The sequence below is a fragment of the Mytilus trossulus genome, chromosome 3 (assembly GCF_036588685.1).
Source record: "Mytilus trossulus isolate FHL-02 chromosome 3, PNRI_Mtr1.1.1.hap1, whole genome shotgun sequence".
Taxonomy (NCBI): domain Eukaryota; kingdom Metazoa; phylum Mollusca; class Bivalvia; order Mytilida; family Mytilidae; genus Mytilus; species Mytilus trossulus.
Window position 1 is genome coordinate 74226759 of NC_086375.1, and position 22605 is coordinate 74249363.

The following is a 22605-nucleotide window of genomic DNA, read 5'->3' on the forward strand; positions in this document are numbered from 1 at the left end:
TTTATTTGAGATAGTAAAATCTATTGTTAGTGAAAAACAAAACCTATCTCTTTGACATATTTTCCTAAATGATTAAGATTTTAGGGTTTTAGGTGAATCTTTATGATTGAAATATTTTTCCAAAAATTGAGCCTAAAAAAAATCTCTAGAAGAGCAAATAGTTGGACTAGTTTATCTCTAAATTTAGTCATTATTAATTAATAAAGCGTGTATTGGTAGTATCTGGACTATGGACATATTTAACCCTTTAGGAAGTAAGATTTTTTATAAAGATGGTATTAATACATTTGATAAAATGCAAGGATATAATGATTATTATTTTGCTTAAGGCCAAAACAGACTAAACATAGTATATCGTTCTTCAGAGTTCTACATGACTGGTTTAATGATAGAGACAATGGACTCCCTTGTATTAGCGCATGTGTAATGCATTGTTGAATTATCCTCGAACGTGGCGTGGAGGCAAGTTTCAGTGATTGAGATGGAATTTCAGTAACTGCTGAAACAAAGTTCCAAGTTTAAAATTAAAGGATTATTTTACCATTATACAACATGTTCTAAATTTTATCTTTTGACCAAAGGAGGTCGTTATGGCAATTTCAGGAATTAAAAGAAAATTGTGATGGAAACACCATCTTGGGTAAAACATTTCGATGATAATCGTTACAACCAGCATGAGAAACATGACGATTCCTTCTCAACAACAATGCTGTCGGACTTCTCAGAAACAATGGTAAGACTATATAAATGAATTGCCTAGGACTTTATTCAAAGAAGATGAAATATGCTAACCAATATTAGTAACAGATTATCAATACCCTAACCATTTACTTAAATAGGGTAATCTACCTGTTTCTAAAGGAATTAAAAAAAAATCTGTACATTTTGCAGCATTTAGGTTTGAATAAAAAAATATCTGAGTAAAGTTAAATGCAAGAAAATACTCTTCTAGCAGTAAACGCACAACTCTTTGATTGAATTCTTGTCCATCTACATCAAAATCAAAGGATTAGTGTGTTTTTTTTGTGTTTTTTTTTATCAAATCCAAATAGTCAGGTTTTTTTATAAAATAATTTATTTTATACATATCGCATGTTTATCATGACGATAAAAACGGTTGTATACTTATGAACTTGTCCTTTTTTTGTAAATCCCAAACTATTGTCGTCAATGAAATTTACGTGAGAATAGATGTTACGGAATATTTTGCACTAATTTTGTAATATTCCCACTTTAACATAGATATACCATTTTACATATAGTCATTCGTCTTCTGTTAGAATGCATGTAAATCTTCAGTGTATTGTCTGACATCTTTATCTATATATTATCTGCATGTTTTATGTTAAAACTAATTTACTGTCAATCAAACTTATTAGAGCATTTCTCCCTTGCATAAAATAATAGTTGTCATCATTATTTTGTATTACTTTGAACAACGTACGATTCAAAAGTTAGCAGGCAGATTCCTTTTATTTTCGGTATAATTATTTATATTCTGAAATATTTCAATTAACGCAACCATCTGAGACCCTTGTTAGCAGTAAAAACATTTAAAAAGCAACTCATAGTATTATTTCTATTGACATTTGTGATGTCGACAAGGCACTTTATAAAAACTCACCAGATTTGCTAGGCAGAGCATTGAAAACTTATAGTAGCGTAGTACGGTATGATTAGCGGCAATAGCCCAGTAGCGGACAGAGGAGTAGCCTTCGAGTCTCGTACGGTGTAATTACCTGCTGTCTAGTTATTTTGTTTCTATGTAATATAACTTTGAGACTAGTATTTTGAGAAACCTTTTTGTCTTCAATTGAACTCACATATAGAGTTAAATGTGCATCAATTAAAACAAATAGGGCAGACAGGAACAACAACAACTGCTGACTTACATGTTACAGGCTAGTGACAGGCACTTAATATGAATGGCGGTGTTTGATTTTGTTGTGAATCCGTTGCTTAATCTGACACAAGTGTGTTAAACAATGATATAAGGAACCTATTGTAAAACATCAGTTGAAAAAAATTCATTATATGTGAACTTGGCCAATGACGAAAATAAACGACACAAAGTACCCGTCCAACAGTACTCGCAGTTTACTGCAACCTAGTTTCACTGTTTAAATTTTTCATCTAAGACTTATTTTATTGTATCATATTTAAACAAAAGGTAAACGACAACTAAGTATTATGTTTCCTATCGGTCTTTCAGTAAACCTGCTAACTAAAACTCTTTTGTAAAAGCCAAATGGCATCTGTATCCCAGATTTACATGTTTGGGGGAATGGGTACAGGTAAATGAAAAATTCTATTCGACGTGACCTAGATGAAATTTCTTTGAATATAAGCTGCCTAAAAAGCTATTCGAAGTCACTAGTTTCCACCAATCAACAGTTGAACCTAATAGACAACATACATTCAATTCAAAACAATTAATTAACATACGGGCCCTGTCTCTTTGATGAGGATCACGATGCTGTCACAGTGACAGACATAAATAAACTTCCTACAAAAAGGGGAATTTTAATGACATATAATTGACTGCAATATAATTAATATCCTCATAAAACATCTATATTACCTCATGATATAATTAGATCTAGTCTGTTACATGCATATACTATATTAATAGTTTCATCTACCCGGTACATAACAATTATTGTAATTATTATGACATTTATCAACCACTCGTGTAAGACATAACATTACAACTTTTTTGTAACCTTGTTAACTATGTAATTTGTACGAGTTTTGTCTTCAGGGTGATTAAACGTTTTATTTGATAAATACTTTTGTATGTTTACTAAAAACATCAGGTGTTAAAAGACTTGTAACATCTGATTGAGAATACTGTTGTTTTACGAACCTTTTCAAATTGATAATACAATCCATAACAATTTAAATTACTAATGCTTAGTTTCTGACACCAAAGATGGTTTATGTGGATTTCTTGCTCCTTTTTTTTTGTCTGTTGTTGCTTTAATTGGAACACCATGAATTGTTCGTTGTGGCAGACCAAATCCATTCATTCATGTAATAAATTACTATAATGTGTAAAGTAAATTGTTATGAAATCACTACTAATGAAGTCAGTATTCCACAAGGTAAAAGTTTCAGCCACATCTAATATGTTCAGATACAATTATATGAAAACATGAAAAAAACATCGAGAAATGAGGGGAGGAAGAGAGATGCTTTAGAGGAAACAAACTCACAAAATACAATATCAGTTTATTTCAATTTGTTATATTTGGAGTTTCCCTTTTTTATTTCTATTTCTAGGTAAACTGTATTGAATTAGCTTATAGCTTTATTCTGTTTGGTAGAGATATTATGTTTTATTGTCTTTATCAAATTAAAAATCACTGCATACAAACTAAATCTACTATATGACTGTCACCTATATGATTTGCCGATTATTTGTGTGTTTTTGAAGATTCAACTTATGTTATATTTCTTTAATTTTCAATCAAAGAGTTTTATAAAACACTTCCAGATATTAACAAGGAGTTTTATTAGATTGAATATTGGCAACAATAATCATACTATACGTCTGTTTTCATTTTAATTGACCTTATTCAGATTTCTGGAATAATTGAAATATAATTGTTGGTGAATTACTTTAAGAACTTAAATTGATTTCATGTATATGCAATACGATCTAAAATGAGCACATGAATCCGAATTCCTAAACTGCTAAATATTTTGTATGTTTATACTACAGCAACTAATAAGCAAGTGTATAAAAATTAGTGGAAAAATTTTAAAAGTGAGATATACGATAAAATAAAAAAAAAAGCAAAAAAGGAGGACGTGGTTCAAAAATGTAAAACAATGAAAACAGAGACAATCACTCAGATTACAAAATATCCTCTCCGGATGAAAATGTTTAGTGTCATACCGAAGAAAAAATAAATTATGTTCTCTTAATGTGGTCATTTTATCACAAAAAAGCATTTGATTATGACTTGTACATTTTCATAGGGTAACTTAGTTTTAAGCCTAAAAGAAACAAGTCATTACAATTAATAAGAAAAATGTAACTGGTCATCAGGTAATAGAACATAAATATGTACATATGTCCAAGTATATGTATATCCTAGTAGACATGATTTATAACTGGAACTAATCAACTGATTGTCACCACAGATTGGCAGCTATAGCAATGTAAAGACAAATGAAATGACCTCGTCGTTTATATTTATCCTTGTGTAAATTATCACAAGAAATAGGTCAATAATTAATAATTTAACTCCAGCGGGCGAGACATACAATATAATTTTGATATACTACCCTTTATTTCCCGTAGGTTCCTATACTTTCAAAATGGTATTGGGACAAGGCGAATGTGCTATTAATAGAAAAACCGATGGCAAAGATCCAAGCTGACAACAAGCCAAATATCATTTTTACTACACTCTCTTAGGCAGCAACCATTTGATTTTCGGGGGGGGGGGGGGGGGGGGGTGCTATGGGTTTTTTTTCTGTGCAAACTTTTTTTTTCGCCTTCGTCGAAGAACAATCTATTTTTTTAGCGACAAACCGAAAACAATTTTTTTCTTTCAATTTTAGCATTACATTTAGTGGCAGCTGAGGGTGAAACAAACAATTTTTTTTTTCTCAGGGTCCAAAACAAATTATTTTTTTCACCAAAACCTGGAAACAAACTTTTTTTTCCAACAAAAAAACATAGCCCCCCCCCACCCACCCAGAAAATCAAATGGTTGCTGCCTTATGCCTTTAATCACTCACAACATTGCTGTTAAGAAAAAATTAAACGAACTTCACAAATAAACTTAGCAATACAGTCTTTGCAATATAAAAGAAATGTTTGTAGAAGTTATAATATCGAAGTGTTTCATAAAATCGCTTGATAAGTCAACACGGTAATGCCGAAGAATTTAAAACGAAACACCTGAAAACGGTAGTACTTCTAGAATTTACCACAAGCCCCACTCAACATTTTCTCGTTTTTGCAAAGTATTTTGCGAATATAAAACAAAATATGAAACTGTGTATAGGTTTTAAAACATATAATCATGGACATCATTAATTGCTTGCAAAGGTGACCAAGGTTACACTGAGTCTAATAGTGTCTATTAACTGCGTACTCCGTTTTTATTTGGATTGATATATATATATAGTCTGTATCTAGCTTTACGTCCAGTGGCAAATATGTCATGCATATAATTTTCATGAACATATATTACTGTTTACGTTACGTCTAGTGGCAAATAGTTCGTGTATATTCTTGATGATATTTTTTTCTATTTAACATGGTTTTACTTTATTTGCATCAAACGTGTATATTCATGATGTTACTGACGTGACACAATATTTCATGTTTATTTACTTTTTACTACCACCAAAGCGTTATAATAACATATCTTTACTATCAACCAAATTGTAATAACTACAAATATTTGACATTTGATGTCTTTAAAAAAACCAATTGTTCATCAACAAGTTTTGAATCAAAAACAAGTGTCTCCTTTGTCTTAGTAGTTTTATACCGTGTGAAACATAATTGTTCTCTCTTGATGAACTGACCAACCTTAGCGATTTGAAGTTACATCAAGACACGATATACATAAAGTTACATGATGATGACATGTGTGTGGTAAAAGATGAAAATAGAAACAATTATAATATTGTTATTTTTTATGTTAACCCTTAAACGTATCGTCCATATAAGTACATTTTCTTTTTAAAATTTAGAGTTCTAATATTTTCTTGTCAGTGGGGTATGAAAGTTAGTACAAATAATAGAATAGAATTATGAATGTCAGAAATAATTCATGCAAGAGAAAATTTAATAATTCGATGTATAAATAATCATCATTACAAAGTTCAAAAGTAGCACTGAGATAGCTTGCTAGCCATGTTCTGATCAGACTCTCTCTCTCTCTCTTTCTCAAAATGAAGCGTTATTCTGTTGACATCAATCATGTTGATAGATAATTTGTTTGGGTGTTTTAAACACCACCTAAGCAAGCTTTAAAGTACGCTGTAAAACTATGCCCACAAGCCAAAAACATTTAATGCATTGCATATTTTACATGCATCTGTCAACATTAACCCAATCAAACTTTCCAATTAACAATAAACCCAGTTGTTTTAAAATAAACTATTTTTATTTTAAAAAAAAAGGTCATCCGAATATTTTAAATTGTACGACTTCCTTGTTAGCACGTGACGTCATACTGACGATACACCCAAATATATTGAAGTTGATTGGTTTTTCGCTACCGTATTATCGAATTAGTCAATGTGTTGTCACGCTTAACTGTGTTGTCACACTTAACTGTTGTTTCGGTAAAGGTGTAAATTATCATTTATTGATAAAAACGATAATTTTATACTGTTTTACCACATTGAATATGCATGACGTTGTGGGTGTACGTGAAACATGAATGACAGGCTTCAATTTTATCTTTTTTTTTTGAATTACTTGACAAATCATAAATTGATACTTTTATATTTATGTTTTTCCTTGATTAACCAGATAGATATTAAATTTAGAATTTCAGTTATTTTTTTTTCTATCTAACTCCTCCGGGTCCACTTAAATAAAAAGTCAATAATAATTCATTGTGGGCTTAAAACCAATGACTTCGTTCTTGTGGTTTTGAGGTTTTGGGTTGATAACTGAGGGCGTCGTTGTTTAGATCTTCCAAAGGTGCTTTCGAACGTGTTGTGTCAAAATTCCGCATTTTTAAAATGTACAGAAGATAAAATGAACGCTAATAGTAATTTGTATCCGAACATCATCGAAATCGTAAGTAAGATTTATTCATTTTTTTTTATTATTTAATACACCACATTATCATCATCATATGTCTAATTGGTCTGATACCTTTTTTTTTATGTTTCTTTAAAAAAAATATTTTGATATATGTAATTTGATTTACACATAACATCCGCGGTCACCATATCTAATATCTATTTATTGATTTTAAGCATAACGTCCAATCACCCTATCTAATATCTATTTTACTTGATTAAGCATATCATCCGGTCACCTTTTTTTAATATTTAGGCCTATGTATAATTTGAATAACCAGTAGGCAATCACCCGTACTGATATCTTCGTGACTCGATCAATATATATATATATGAAAAAAGAAGATGTGGATTGATTATATTGACAATGAGACAACTATACTCCAAAGTTCAAATGTATTGGATGTAAGCAAATGTAGGCATCTTTGCGGCCTTCGAGCATGCATACGAATTCGTAATAACATCTTGTCCTACATGACATATATTTAACTTGATCCGGCATTCTCAATTACATTATCACCATGTAGCTAATATCTTCCTCTTCATATTAAATAGTCGTACACAAATGCTTTTCGGTGTGAGACAATGCTACCACCGTGTTATATATATAATTAGTTAAAGACCGTACTTTGCTCTATAATGGTTTAATTTTACAAATTGGGACTTGGATGGAGGGTTGTCTCATTGCCACTCGTACCGCATCTTCTTAGATCTATAAACAATAACACCTGGTTCTGATGGCCAGACTCAATGTGATTGGTTTTAACTAGACTTACGTGGGCACAAACTCTTTGACAGTCTTTAAACATATCATATATGAAGAGAAAATGGTTGGGTTACTTCGATGACCGATACTGGTATGTCACAAAGACACAGGCTAGAAAGACGGAGTGCTTCATTTTTTCTGATCAAATATATGTTATTTTACAAACGTTTATATCTGTACAATAAAGGCGATATTGCATGTATCTTCGCAAAAAAAGTGCATTGACTTGTTTATCGATCTTTATCAATTCACAACACAATATTCTTGCATGCACTAACCAAAAATCAAGCAAAGGCAGAGCAATATTTTTTGTTCTTCGCCTGAGAAAGCAAAAGTGAGACTTCCCATACACGGGACAGAAGGTCGTGTCTGTTAGTGGAATATGTTCTGTGCATGTGCCATCTTATTTATAAGCTAAAAAAGTCATTTATAAGTCTTCTACTTTAAGAATTTTCAAAAGCAGTTGAAAGGAAGATTGAATTTCACAAAAACTATTTAAGAACAGAGATTTGCATAATTCTGATATCATTTACGTATTTGCTGAGACAGATTCGATATAAAGTGTCATATTTATTACACGATATACATAGGTCCTTAATAAAACATGAGTGTCAATATATATATATACTGTCATACTCCTTACAGATAGGCCAATCAAAGCAAACTCGACATTTCACATGGACTTGATATTTAGTCTGATCAGAATTTTTTTGTGATTGCATTAGAATTTTGCGAAATCTAACTGCCTTACATTGTTTTTCGTATATCCTAACTAATATATCTATAATAATAGATAGAAGTAAAAAATTAATCTGTATAAAAACTTTTAAGATAATCTTGTCGATATTTGTATTTTCGCTTTGCATAAACTCGTGTTTTCGCCAACTGCTTTTGATATTCTTACAATAATAAGCAGTTTACGTATTGATAGTTTATTCTGTGAAAACATTGTTAATGTATTAGTTGAAATTTAGCTTGTTTCTAGCATCCAGTATCTGCTAGTTGTTTTTGATTGGTGCTTTGTTTGCATATTGTTTTTGTCTCCTTTTTTTAGTACCGGCCTGATGAGCCAACCCCTTTACAGCAGATTTTACAGTTTGTTCTTCTACTGTGCTGCTACATTACTGTCTTAGGTTGAAGGAAAATGTAAGTGGAGCGCTTTCGAAAACGTCAAACTTCGCCACACTATTGGGTGTCTATCTCAAGTCAGGAGTCTGTGTTATTTTAACATAAATAAGGCCGTAAGTTTCTTTTTGTCATATTTGGCTTGCCTGTGTCTTTAGTAGCTTGCTATACGTTTCGGTAGCTCATTGTGCTAAAGACTAGTCTATATACACTGACATGTAGTCATTTGGTCTCTTGTAGATTGGCAATGATACCAAATATCTTAAAAAAAATATTTACAAAACATTTCTGGTGTCAAACCTTTACCTGTGAGGGCAATATTGTAAAATCGCAATAATAAAGGATGGCGGTCTATGTGTTTTGAAAGTCCCTCCAAAACAGGCGACTTTAATCTCACCAATTATTTTATCTGATATACAACAATCCCCAAAAAGACCACAACGGTTTTATTTGAATCATATTGGAGTCCTGTATTTAAGAATGAGTCAGAAAACCTAGTCGGCCATAAAATTGTTTGACCTGTTGAGGACAATTTAAGTGTTAGGAGTTGATCTCTGATGACTTTGCAAAAACAGCAATAAAGTCTGCTCCTAAAGTATAGACAAACGTCTTGATTAGTCAAAATGTAATCCAATTAAAATCTGATCCACTTTTATTAATATCATCATTTTTACCTTGTAGCATATTCAATTTGCCCTAAATATTACAAATTTCATCATGCTAATCGCAGATACTAATCTGCAACAAAGGGCATGACCCACATGTATATTAGGTTAAGAGCACGTATTGGTATAATCTGATTTGTTAGTCTACATAAACACATTTTGAGATCCACCTTATGTCCAAAGGTTATCAGATAGGCAAGGAAGTTAGTCATAAGAGAGGTTTTATGAGATGATAAATGAAAAATAATAATAAATTTCCTTTAAATCTTCCAATTATACTATGTAAAATTTGTACTGTCATTTTCCTTGCCTCGAGTTAATGTTCAAAAAATGATTAAATATTATGCGGGTTTCATTGACTTCTAATGGTGTTATATATAGATTTAAGTCTACAATAAGTTATATTTATTTTTATTACTACCCATAGGATTGTTATAGCAGTTAAAACAATAGCTGTCTGAGAAAAAGCACTTAATGTTTTGTATGTCATATATTCAAATGTATGTCGAGAAAGATAAAACCGAAACATGAGAAAAGACTAAAGTCATTCATTTCATTTTTTTTTTAAATTAGTGCATTGAAGATGATATATGCTGGTGATAACTTACATGCAGATACTGGCAGATAAAACTGCTGCCGATTACATTGACATATGAGTTTTAAAAGTTGGCGCATACACCAAATCTCTTATTATTCATCTCTATTTTAATCTAGCAACTTGAATAAAATTATCTGAATTTCATAGTGAAGAAGTAAAAAAATTGACCCTTCAAAAATGAAAATTAAAAAGAAATGTATACGTATATGTAAGTAATCACATGTTTTATGCCATATTTTACAAGTGTGGACACATATCAGTGTGGATAGTATGTTTTGATGTTTGATATTTTATTTTTTATGCAATATTTTAAAAAGATATTTGGTTCGTGTAATCTTCTCTTATTGTATGTCTATGACATGATTTATTAAAAAAAGTATTTACTACCTTAAGCGTGCAAGTACAATTAACCTTTCAGTTGTATATTTATAAGTAACCTATACATAGATCAAAATGCGTCATTTCTTTTTGGGGAGCTCTACGTTTTTTTTATCTACATTTGCTGTGTAATACAATTATTGTCTTAATGGTTGTGGTCTGTTATCCATTTCCTCCATTGCGATATATATTTCGTATAACGTAGAAAGGGTTGCGACATTTTAAAGGATACACCAATGCATTTATTTAATTTGCTTTTATCCTGCAATGCTATTAAAAATGAACATTTCCGTAAACTACTCGTAAGTCGTCTTCGTTGTCATTTCATGAATTCACCTTGTTTATGGTGGTGTTCCGTTGTCTCCCTTCAGAACTATTGGTTCTGTAAGCGAGTGTATGTGATGATGTTTCAGATATGTCACTAAGTAAAAAAAGTTTCAGATATCTTTGAACGTAAATTTTTCATTACTAAAAGAAGTTTACAACAAGATAAAGATATTAAAATGTTACCAAAACTGTTTTATATTGCTCCCCCCCCCCTTTTCCTTGCACAGTAGTGGAATTCAAAAATAGCTTTAAAAATGGCAAACAACTACCTGCCGTCTATGGTAATAATAGTAATGAGACATGAACATTGAGGAATTTTGTTCAGTATATACGAATATTTTATATTTCTGGGATTAACATAAACTGGTATATTTATTAATTCAGAAACCGGTTTATTTTTAATCTTGGCATCAAAATTAATTTCCTTGCTGTTGTTTTTTGGGTGTTTTTCAATAACTGCAAGCATTCTAAATCTGTTAGTAGTATAAATGGTTCATCATTGCTATTTTTTAAGATTGTGCTTGTATCATTCTATCATCATTGTGTATTTATTGTTATTCTTTAATTCCTTTGTCTGAACTTTTTATTTTACACTTCATCCCGTATCCTCATTCCATTAATCGAGATCCCTGTAAGATCTAGTTTAACCAAAGCTCTGTTATATGACGTTACCATTCTGTCATTTCTGATTGACCACAAATATCTCTACCATTTCGTGAGAAAACTATTATCAAACCTGTCAATATTAGCCATAAATCATGGGAAAGACTATGTTCGCTGATTTGACTAAAACCTTCACTTCAGTTTATTAACAAGTGTAAACATTAGTTTACTATTAAGTGAAAAAAAACACCTTATACATTACCGATACACAAAATAAGAAATAGCAGCCTTCTAGTGATAATCAATAAATCTTTCTGAAAACCAGAATGCTTTCAATGTGTGATGTGTATTTGTTCTCAGCAAACGACTCCGAACATATATCAAAATAAATAAGAAGGTATGGTATGATGCCAATGAGACAAGCCTCAATCCAAGTCACAAAAGAAAAAAAGTTTAAAAAAGGTTTATTACAGAAACAAATGTCGTTCATATACTCTAACGTATAAAAACGTTGTCATTTTTTAAATTTTTTCTACATTTAATTAAAATGAAAGTCATTTGTAAATCAAGAAACTACTGATTCGTAACTAAATCAAAATATGAAGGGGTCGTGACAATGGGAAACTCAAAAGTATTTTACTGGTTACTAAAATATCATTTTTATATTTCTGGTATTTTTGTGGTACTTATTATGACAAAAATGAAATAAAATTTATTATATTATACATATATATACATCCATATAAGTCTATGTAATTATTTATAATTTATGTAGTGAAATAATCGTGGAGAGTAGCTGACACTTGATGAACATTTAAATTAACCATAAGTCTGTTTTCCATTATAATTTGTTTACTGTTTGTATACTTAATTATATTCATTTGTGTCCCCTGTAAATAATTAAAGCTATAAAAGGAAGAACAAGGCTATGACATTATCTATCTGTCAAGAATGATGTCTACAAGTATAACACATTTACAATGTACATGTACACATACAGTTGCACATTCCTGTACATGTACGCACTTATTGACACATTACCATTACTATTAATCTAAGTCAAATGAGTTTTTTTCATAATATACATGTAATACGATAAACAATTTTAGAAAATGCACTGTCAATATGTTCAGTAATAAGTATAAATATTAGGTTGTACATTTTTTGTCAATTTTTTTTCTAATTTCATTCATGTTATTTATTCAAGGTTGGTAAAGTTATCAAAAATGATATTTACATGTGACTTCCGAATTTTATTGTTAGTACTACCACATTAAAACCAATTACCGGCTCATATGCATATATAACCGAGTACAAAAAAATGTAATAACATAGGAAATGTTTATTGACATTCATAGAACGCAAAACAAAAAACCAACACAATTACTATACCAAAGTGACATTCCATCGATCAGTTGTGGACGGCATATATATAAAACAATATATGTGCAAACGCATGAATAAAATGTAACTAAATACAACCAAAGTCCAGTCTCTTCGACACATGCAAGAAAACACATTTTTGTATTAAAGTCGAATAACGGCATTCCAAACAAAAATGTGTCTAAATCATGACATTTTGTATCATACACCAACAGAAAACAAACAAACTGTTGACAAATGGCAAACGACAATCATGATAATATAGCAGTATCCACAAAGCATCGAATGACACAAATAAAAGTCAGAAACCTTTATAACTTACTTTACGGTATGGATTTTGCTCATTGTTGAAGGCTTCATCCGTATGGTGACCTATAGTTGTTAATTTCTGTGTCATTTGGTGTCTTGTGAATAGTTGTCTTGTTGACAATTATACCCAATCTTCTTTTTTCATAATTATAATAAAAGAAAAGACAACACAGTAATTGACTCGGAAATATAAAAATAAGAAGATGTGGTATGAATGCCAAATGAGACAACAATCCACAAGAGACTAAGTGAAACAGAAATTTTTAATTATATTAACTAAACTTTCAAAACAGAAACCATTTTCTTTCTTCCTTTCAGCAAACACCAATTCACCACAGCCGGTCATATAGTGCAGAATGTGGAGCCACCGACAATTTGTCAAGCAGCCAAATCATTCCACGAATTCGAACAATTCAATCTGAATGTACCATAGCAGATGAACAAAAGAAACATAAGAAACGAAGACGACGAAAAGCTGTTGATGAAACTTCCGGTTACAGTACTACCTCTTTAAGTGAACTGTCTGAATTTGAATCCCCAAGACAAAAAGTAGGACGAAATAAACTCTATCATCCGAATCACGCCCGACAGGAATCTACAGAAGATGATCGAAGTGAGCGAAGCCGTGTCAGTAAGGAGTCGCAGGCGACAAGTCGACGTGGCAGCGAAGCTTCAAAGGCAACCATTCAAAATAACAGTAAAATAACAAAAGGTCCTACAGACCGAACAAAACGGGACTCACCATATCACAGGAAAGACCAGTATAGAAATAGTCCCCAAAGACCGCCTTCAAGAGCTAGATCTACAGCTAGCCTTCAAAGTGAAATCAGTGTTAAAAGTAATCAAAGTGCACAATCAAAACAATCGAGAAGGAGCTCAACTCAGTTCCGATCGGACAGACCTTCTGATGAAAGGTTTGATCCGTTCGCTTTTATTCAACCAGTCCCCGAACCTTTTAGTAGAAAAGTGAAGAAAACTTTAGGTCCTATATTTGGGATTTTACTTTTGCTCATTTTAGCTGCAAGTTTAGGTGCTGCTATTTACTTTGCCGTAGAGCTTAAAAGTAAGTTTGTATGCTTATTATACCTTGTATACTTGAATTTTTACAAGACGTTATTTATAATTATTGACAAATAAATGAATTGTGTTTTAATGATGCTGATGAGTAAAATTTAAAAACAACCATTATAAGTACTAAATTTCATTTAATTTTTAATTGAAATGTGATATTAAACAATTTACAGGACACAGTACTTATTAGTATGCCTGTTTTAGCCGACTATTCAGTATGGGGTTTTCATTGTTGTAGGCCGTACGGTTGCCTATACTTGCCAACATTTTTTTCATTTGAACTTCGGTGGATAGTTGTCTCATTGGCAATCATACAACATTTCATTATTTTCATATTATACATGTGCGTTATTGATATTCAGTTTTATACATCTATTAAATTTCGAAAATGCAATCAAATATCATCAAATGAAAAATGTTGTATTTTCAAACTATTAAAATGCTGTTTTTTCTTCTTCTTCAGAGAACCAAGATACTGAAATAGGTATGTATATTTTGATGATGAATGTAAATTTCAATTCTTATAAAGCCAAAAACCTTTCTTTTTAAATACCGAACTCTCAACGAAAATTAAAATTGAAAAGGTCCTTTATAAAACGACAAAATCAAAAGCTCATACACATGCATCATACGAATGGAAAACAACTGTCTTGACTTGTAACAGCAATTTCCTTTTGTTTAAAATGATGGATTTAACCTGGTGTTATGTCTATTTAAGGTGGTACCTAACACTACAGGGAGATAACTCTGTAAAGTTAGCTAAACTTTTTAATGACGTTGTGTTGTAAAAGGAATATAATTAAAGCTTCTCAATGATCAAAATTGGTGTTTGTCAAACTGCTATATAACCAGTGTAATTTTTCTGGCAAAACGGTTGGTTCAAAATTTTTGAAATTTTCATAGTTTTGTTAATGGATTAAAGAAAATACTTTGACAGAATTTTATGAAAATTAAACGAGCCAAATTAATATTAGTGAAAGTCTTGGGTACCACCTTAAAGCTCTCACTTTTACGAAAGTCACATACACATTTCAAAACGCATACTCAATTGGAGCTACAGTTTTTGTTAAAGAATAAATCATGACATGGGTTTAGTCTGTATAATTAAGTACACCAGACGAACCTTATATACATAAGACTCATCAGTGGCACAAAAGACAATATGAAGGCAACACTGATTAATAACAAAGTTGAAGAGCGGTTAAAACCAAATTCCACAAAGTTGCGCCAATATCAAATATGGATGTAACTGACAGTCCTACGACCAAATTGGCCGTCAAACCTTATTGGATGGCATACTAATAAGGGCGAAGACAAAACGACTGATTATGATTAATATTGTTATATTGTTATCTACTTATAGACATATTCGTTTTTAAATATTGTTGTATGGTTTAATGGCATTTAACTTTCTGTAAAGTCATTTCCGTATGGGTGTAAAGGAATCCCTCTTAGTCTATACACCTTCCTGTCATTCTGTTGTTCAAGACGTGTGTCCTGTTCAGAAACTTTGAATGCCATCCCATGAAAGATATTAATGATACATGTACTTAATACTGTTGTTGCCCTTACACAGAGGGTGAACTAAGAATAACATTGGAATGTCTGTCTGCAAGGTCAAGGTTTCAAACTTGTCACCCACATGCTTCAAATTTATGAATTCGTGTCTTTTAATAAGTATGCTTAAAAGTACATATTTGCGTTTAACCATGTATTTGAGAAGTACTCAAAGTGATATTGTCATTCTTAAAATATAGAATAGTGAGAGAAACAGGTAATACTTCAAAAAGGATTTTGTTTGCAATACTTTGTCATAACATAAATACAAGGTTATGATATTTCGTTTCGCAAGCTTTGTACACAGTACCGTAACTTATTATATGGGTTTTCATAGTAAATTTGTAGGTCCTTTTTTTTTTTTTTTTTTTAACTATGAACAGGACAGATGAGTATTCATCAATGATTTGAAATTTCCATTCACTAAAAACAAACCACAAAAAATTTTCTGAACACCTACAGGAAATAACTTAACCAATTCAGTTTGCCGCCACGTTTGTATAGTATACATAGTACCACATCTCCATATTTTTAGAAATAGTACGTGGTATTTTAAAATTGCGTGACTGTACAAACTTAATTATAATATAAATTACATTACAGTTGTTGAAATTAATTATTTTAATTGTTTGACCTTGCTCATGAATTTCCAGTTATAATTAACTTTATCATGTCTATAGTGTCATCTTATTTTGATGTTGGATGGGTGTTGCTCATACGTGTTTTGCATATATAAGAAAGTGACAGCGGAATAATCGTCGGTTGTTCTTTTTCAAAACATAAACTCAGCGCACCTGATTTTAACGCTTTTAAAACACTTCAAACACTTGTAAATGGTACCTGACGATATAAAACTTGAATACTATTAGATGATAATACTGTTTATCGGTTTATGTAAAGTCTTGAAAGTCACATAGCACACATATATAACATTTGGCTTCATATATCTCTCTTAGTTGATTCGATATGTAGAATCAGGTGACGAATGAAACGGATCTCTGTTTATTGTAATAACCCCGGACCCGCAACCGATAGCCCCACATCACTTTGCCTTCTTCAGAGCTTCAGCACTGGTATCATTTCATTTTCAATTCATAAATCATATGTAACTGAATTAACACTGAGCGTCCAACTCCAATAGACATAGTAAGAATTAAAAAGACTACTTGGCTGTTCTGTTGAATGTTTAAAAAAAAATCTAATTCACTTTATAGATATAGGCTACAATAGTATACCGCTGTTTAATAGTCAAAAATCGATTGAGCGAAAAACACCAAAGGAAACACTCTAATATTACAATCTTGTGCGTATTCATAATTATTATATTAAGGAGCTATAATCATTATATTTATTATAGAACTTTAGTTAATTGATAAAAGTAACTGGGCGCTTTACAATACATTGTCCTAAATCTGACCTGGAATATCTAAGATTTCAAGACATTATATATACTTTTTTTTATTTTCAGAAATGTTACGTGCCAGTTTAAACATGAAAATTAAGAATAACAGACTTGGTAAAAGCCTGGACGAGCTTACACCGTCGGACTTCAAATCGCTGGCTCTAGCTTACTGTCAACAGGTAAAATAGATTTTGGAAACATATGGTTATTATTATTGATATTTTCAACATTACTGAAATAAACAAATAACAGCACGGATAGTTAAACGTTTGCAAGTAGCATATGAAGAAAATGTAAAAGTAACAACCAAGGTCTTTATCATACACGATAGTTCATAACCCAGAAAAAAATCTAGAAACACGAACAACACAACAAAAAGACAAACAACAGTACACAATTTAAGCACTGCATAGAAACAAAATGGAGTAGCAAGAATACCTGAAAAATTCAAATTTGAACTCGGTTGTTTTAGAAAGGTAACCAGTTCCTTTTCCAGTTAGGGCACCGATGTTGTTGATTATTGGCAGTAAACATCGTCGTTTGATAACACTGTCACAGTATTCGCTAACAATGTATACTTATCAGAATAAAGGCAATCAATCGATAGTTAATAATATTTTATTTGGTCAAAATGATCTGTTTACAAATATTGTGACAACCAAACTCATCTCTGCAACTTTCCTGATCAATCTGCTGTGCCTAAGTTGATTTTTATACTAGCATATCTATAACTGGCAAGAAGAGTATATGATAAGCAAGGATCTGCCCACATATTAATTACTTTTGATGTGGCTTTTTCTATTTACAGATGGATGATTACTACAGAAACAGTCATTTTCAGAAAACATACAGAGGATGTGAGCTGGTTTCTATAAAGTAAGCCAAAACATATTTTAAAAAGTTCTGACACTTTTGTAAAATAATGTAATTTCTACAAAACAGCCAATCAGTCAATCTTTTCTAGAAAAAAAAGATTCTATATTATTTTAAGAACTATTAATGACTGCATCGCTGCCTTATTGACCTATACACATAACTTCGATATCTATATACTGCTTTGACATACGATGGATTGAACTATTGCATATCCCACAGGAACACATTTTTCTGCGTTTTATTAATTTCTGAGTCAATTTCTTTAAGTTTTTCACGTTATTTCTTTCCCAAGATTTAGATACAATAGAACACGACTGCCATAAAGGTTTGGTTTAATTTTAAACTTTATTGTCTATTTCAGGAATGAACGCATAAATTTTACATTATTTTTCATCGAGAATGCTGCTTCAAAGAAAGATATAATATCAGTAATAGAAACTTCAGCTCCTAAAGTACAGGACAATGGCGAGAATGCAAACGTAGCACTCGTTGATAAATTTGAAATTGAACTTGAAAATGCTAAAATTAAAATAGAACATGAAAGGACACCTATGAATTTCAATAAAATTATTACGACGACAACAACAACAACGACGACGACGACAACTACAACAAGGAAACCAACAACCAAAATGAAAACGACAACAGAAACAACGAAAGCTACGACAAAGTTAAAAACGATTTTACCAACGACAACACTACAGACAACTGAAACTTCATCGACAGTTACAACAACAGCAAAAAAAGAAGCAACAACACAAGTTTTAAAAACTACTGTTACAACACCAGTGACTGTTATAAAAACAACTTCCGGATGGGATGCTGGATGGAGTGAAGATGACATATGTAAGTGTAAATAAGGCATAGTAAGAAATGAGGTTGTTGTTGTATGATCAACCATGTGAACTATTAAGGGGTAAATTGTGCTTTGCATGACGATTTTGACATAATCACCCATTAATGTAAACGTGGTAACGCCATCTTTTTCCACTTAAAAAAAATAAATTCAATTTGAATAAATTTCATCAATCTGATTCCAAAGGTTTCTTAATTGAGTGATTCTTTTCTAAACTAAACATATATTGAATTTGATTCTTTAGGATAATTAATTCATATTTTTGCTGTTTTACTACACCATGAATTAACTAAATAAGTCTTTTCTAAGGAAAACTATTTGTCGTAGAAGTTTGGTCCTAATCGACCCGTCATTCGTCGAGATAAAAAAAATCATGAAGAGTCACATCATGTTATATAATGAAACTCATCCATAATTATTACGATGATATAGTCATTCATTATAAGTTTTTCACAGCAATATTTAGTCACATTATTCTTCTTCATTTGAAATTTACTCTGTATTAACAAACTTAAAAGTTTTCGTAATGACTAAGGATCTTCTACCATGAATAGATTACTTAAGCTGTATTTGGCAAAACCTTCGGAGTTTTTGGTCGTTAATGCTTTGGATCTTATTACTCTTTTTGTCATTTTATTCAACATGTTTAATTCGAGCGTCCTTGTTGAGTCTTTTTTAAACGGAATTATCGTTTAATGTCCTTGTTTTGTATGATAAGTTTATGACAATATGCAACGTATCTTTTTAAAAGAGTAATTTAATCAATACCAATTAATCAGAAATCAATTGGTTTTTCTTTTCAACAGTGTTTGCATGGGAACCATGTTATATGAGTGGCGGAAATTTCTATCCGTATCCGACAGATTGCAACAAATATTTTCAATGTGAACATAGTGTATCGCTGGTGAGGTCGTGTGCTGGTGATACAGTCTTTGATGTCAATTCTAATGTATGTGTACCACACAGACCTGGTGTAGTATGCCCAGATCCAGCTCTAGCACCTCCAAAACCACCTGGTCAAGAACCAGATACGACAACTAATGCTCCTTCAATAAACTCGACAACGACAGCATCCTCACCAAAGATCCACACTAAACGACTCACACGACCTATTTATCCTGCGAGACCGGGTAAGAATACGTAATCTTGTAGTTTATAGTTTGGAGCTGGTTTACTGCCTTCGTGATAGTTTGTTTTTACCTTTTTGGGAATATATCATAGAGTCTGCATATATTCACAACAAACAAAATAACACAGACACGGTTAAAAGTAAAATAAAAAAAAACTTAACTCCGAAGGAAATTCGGGCAGAAAGTCCCTTATCAAATGGCAATTTTAATCAAACGACAAAAAACATCAAACGAGTAGACAAGAACTGTCATTTTCCTGACTTGATACAGGCATTTTCAAATGTAGAAAATGGTGAAGTGAACCTGGTTTTATAGCGCTAAACCTCTCACTTGTAAAACAGTAATTTCTGATTCATACCTTAACGAACAATTACCAGTTGGTAGGAGTTCATAGGATCGGTAGAGACTTAATCTTACGACAAAAAGATGACATAAATGTTTTTATGACGAAGAAAAACAATCTAAAACAACTTCTTCTCATGCATAGTTCTACATGATTTCTTTATAATATTAAAGTCAAGATAACATTTTTTTATTATATCTTTTTACAGAATACGAAAAAGAGCCATGTGTCAAAGCTGACGAAGGAACATTACATGCGCATCCAGAAGACTGTTCAAAATTCATACAATGTATTTCGGGAAATTCGGGTGTTGTTTTGACATGTGCTAAAAATCTGGTATACGACCCAGAAACATCGTCATGTATTTTTCCAAGAAATGAACTTATTTGTCCTGATATATTACCGTGTTTAGGTAAAAACAATGGCTATTTTTCTCATCCATTTAACTGTTCACTTTATATTCAATGTCAGTCCGGCAGGGAAGTTATTCAACAGTGCTCATCCGGGCTAGTTTGGGATCCTTCGGTAAATAGTTGTGTATTCCACACAGCTAATGCTGCATGTTCGGAAGCAACAAAGAAAAGATAAATGTCTGTTATGTTATACATATTATTTATAGTTATTATTTGTATAATAAATTGTTATTTGTTTACTTGATGCCCTTTGTTATAAATCGAAAGATTATGCAAAATTTGAGTGAAGGTATCTTACACTCTAAGAACTAGAATCAAAATTCTGTCGACAGTAAATCTATGGATTTTTGTTCAAAACAATAAGAAGTGTAGAATCCCAAAAATATTAAATTCCGAGAAAATTTCAAAACGCAAAGTCATTAATCAAATGGGAAGGCATTGTACATTTAATACTTTGCGAACATCTTTTAAAAATCCAATGTAAGAATTGGTATAAATCTTTCCAGTGATGACAAAACCCTTTACAAAGATACTTAAATCTCATGCACGCGAAAGTGGTGTAAATCTGCATTCTGTAGACTTTCAAAATTGACACCTACAAGTACATCATAAACACCTCATAGAATTGGCATATGTTAACAATTAAGTGAATTAACATTAAATTCGGCGGCAAGAATGAGGAATTTAACACATGTTGATATTTGTAACAGTGATTATTTTAAGTAAGTTATAAAACGAACTAGACAAAATTGGATATAGTCCGTGTTACAGTATTGCCAACGTTTTATGCAAGCGAAACATAAAATATATAGTGATGCAAAGATTATTATACCCTAAATACAGTTGATATGAGGATTACCATCGACTGCAGAAAAATATATAAAGCTCTAAAGTTTAAATAGATATAGGAAGATGTGGTGTGAGTGCCAATGAGACAACTCTCCATCCAAATAACAATTTAAAAAGTAAACCATTATAGGTTAAAGTACGGCCTTCAACACGGAGCCTTGGCTCACACCGAACAACAAGCTATAAAGGGCCCGAAAATTACTAGTGTAAAACCATTCAAACGGGAAAACCAACGGTCTAATCTATATAAACAAAACGAGAAACGAGAAACACGTATATATTACATTAACGAACGACAACTACTGTACATCAGATTCCTGACTTAGGACAGGTGCAAACATTTGCAGCGGGATTAAACGTTTTAATGGATCCAAACCTTCTCCCTTTTTCTGAAACAATAGCATAACATCACAACATAGAAAAACATACGATAAAATATCAATTGGCAGACTTAACTCAATCAAAAAACGTATGATTACACAATGAACGAATAAATTTGATCTGCGATATCTGAATACAAATGCACAGTTAATTAAATATTAGAGACAAACATTCATGACCAAAAAGCTAAAAAACAAATTCAAACACAGGACATCACTGAGAAATATTTTAACCAATCAATGTTCACTTAAGAAAAAAACCTGTTTTTTTATAATCTTGAAGTTTATACAAATGTTGTAAGAATAAGTGAAAAATTGAAGATATTACAAATAATCAAAGCTGGTGAAACACTATATTTGTCAAATCACACTGTAATGGGTTGGTTGGAGCCTCATCCGGGAGGTGCACAACAGAACTCCGACAAAACACGTGAACCAGCTATAAATGATTTATGCATTGGATACAGGTAGTAAATGTCTTTGACGGTAATGCATCAATTGATTAAAGAGGGACGAAAGATACCAAAGGGACAGTCAAACTCATAAATCTAAAAAAAACTGACAACGCCATGGCTAAAAATGAAAAAGACAAACAGACAAACAATAGTACACACGACACAACATATAAAACTAAAGAATAAACAACACGAACCCCACCAAAAACTAGGGGTGATCTCAGGTGCTCCGGAAGGGTGTTATCAAGGGTTTCAGTGAATACCACATGATTTGGACATCATACATGATGTTATTGGTACAACTCAAATGCATTTTCTTCAAACCACAAAGTAATA

General features: G+C 31.7%; 1 protein-coding gene across 2 annotated transcripts; it reads left to right on the forward strand.

Annotated features, from left to right (window-relative positions):
* The first annotated feature begins 380 nt into the window (after nt 1-380).
* LOC134712391 (uncharacterized) lies at nt 381-20824 on the forward strand. Of its 2 annotated transcripts, none has more exons than XM_063573886.1 (8): nt 381-733; nt 13256-14000; nt 14472-14492; nt 17034-17146; nt 17776-17843; nt 18205-18689; nt 19506-19829; nt 20381-20824. In XM_063573886.1, exons 1-8 carry the CDS (start codon nt 623-625, stop codon nt 20758-20760), a joined length of 2247 nt encoding a protein of 748 aa, XP_063429956.1. In that variant the 5' UTR covers nt 381-622; the 3' UTR covers nt 20761-20824. The 2 variants fall into 2 exon arrangements, with proteins under 2 accessions (XP_063429956.1, XP_063429957.1); XM_063573887.1 differs by lacking the exon at nt 381-733 and adding an exon at nt 6682-6778.
* The last annotated feature ends 1781 nt before the right edge of the window (nt 20825-22605 follow it).

Excerpts from the sequence above, each read along its gene's own strand:
- LOC134712391 (XM_063573886.1), top strand. The coding sequence starts at position 623 with ATGGAAACACCATCTTGGGTAAAACATTTCGATGATAATCGTTACAAC. Across the intron at positions 14,493-17,033 it reads GAACCAAGATACTGAAATAG|AAATGTTACGTGCCAGTTTA; the intron begins GTATGTATATTT and ends TTTTATTTTCAG. Across the intron at positions 18,690-19,505 it reads ATGGAGTGAAGATGACATAT|TGTTTGCATGGGAACCATGT; the intron begins GTAAGTGTAAAT and ends TCTTTTCAACAG.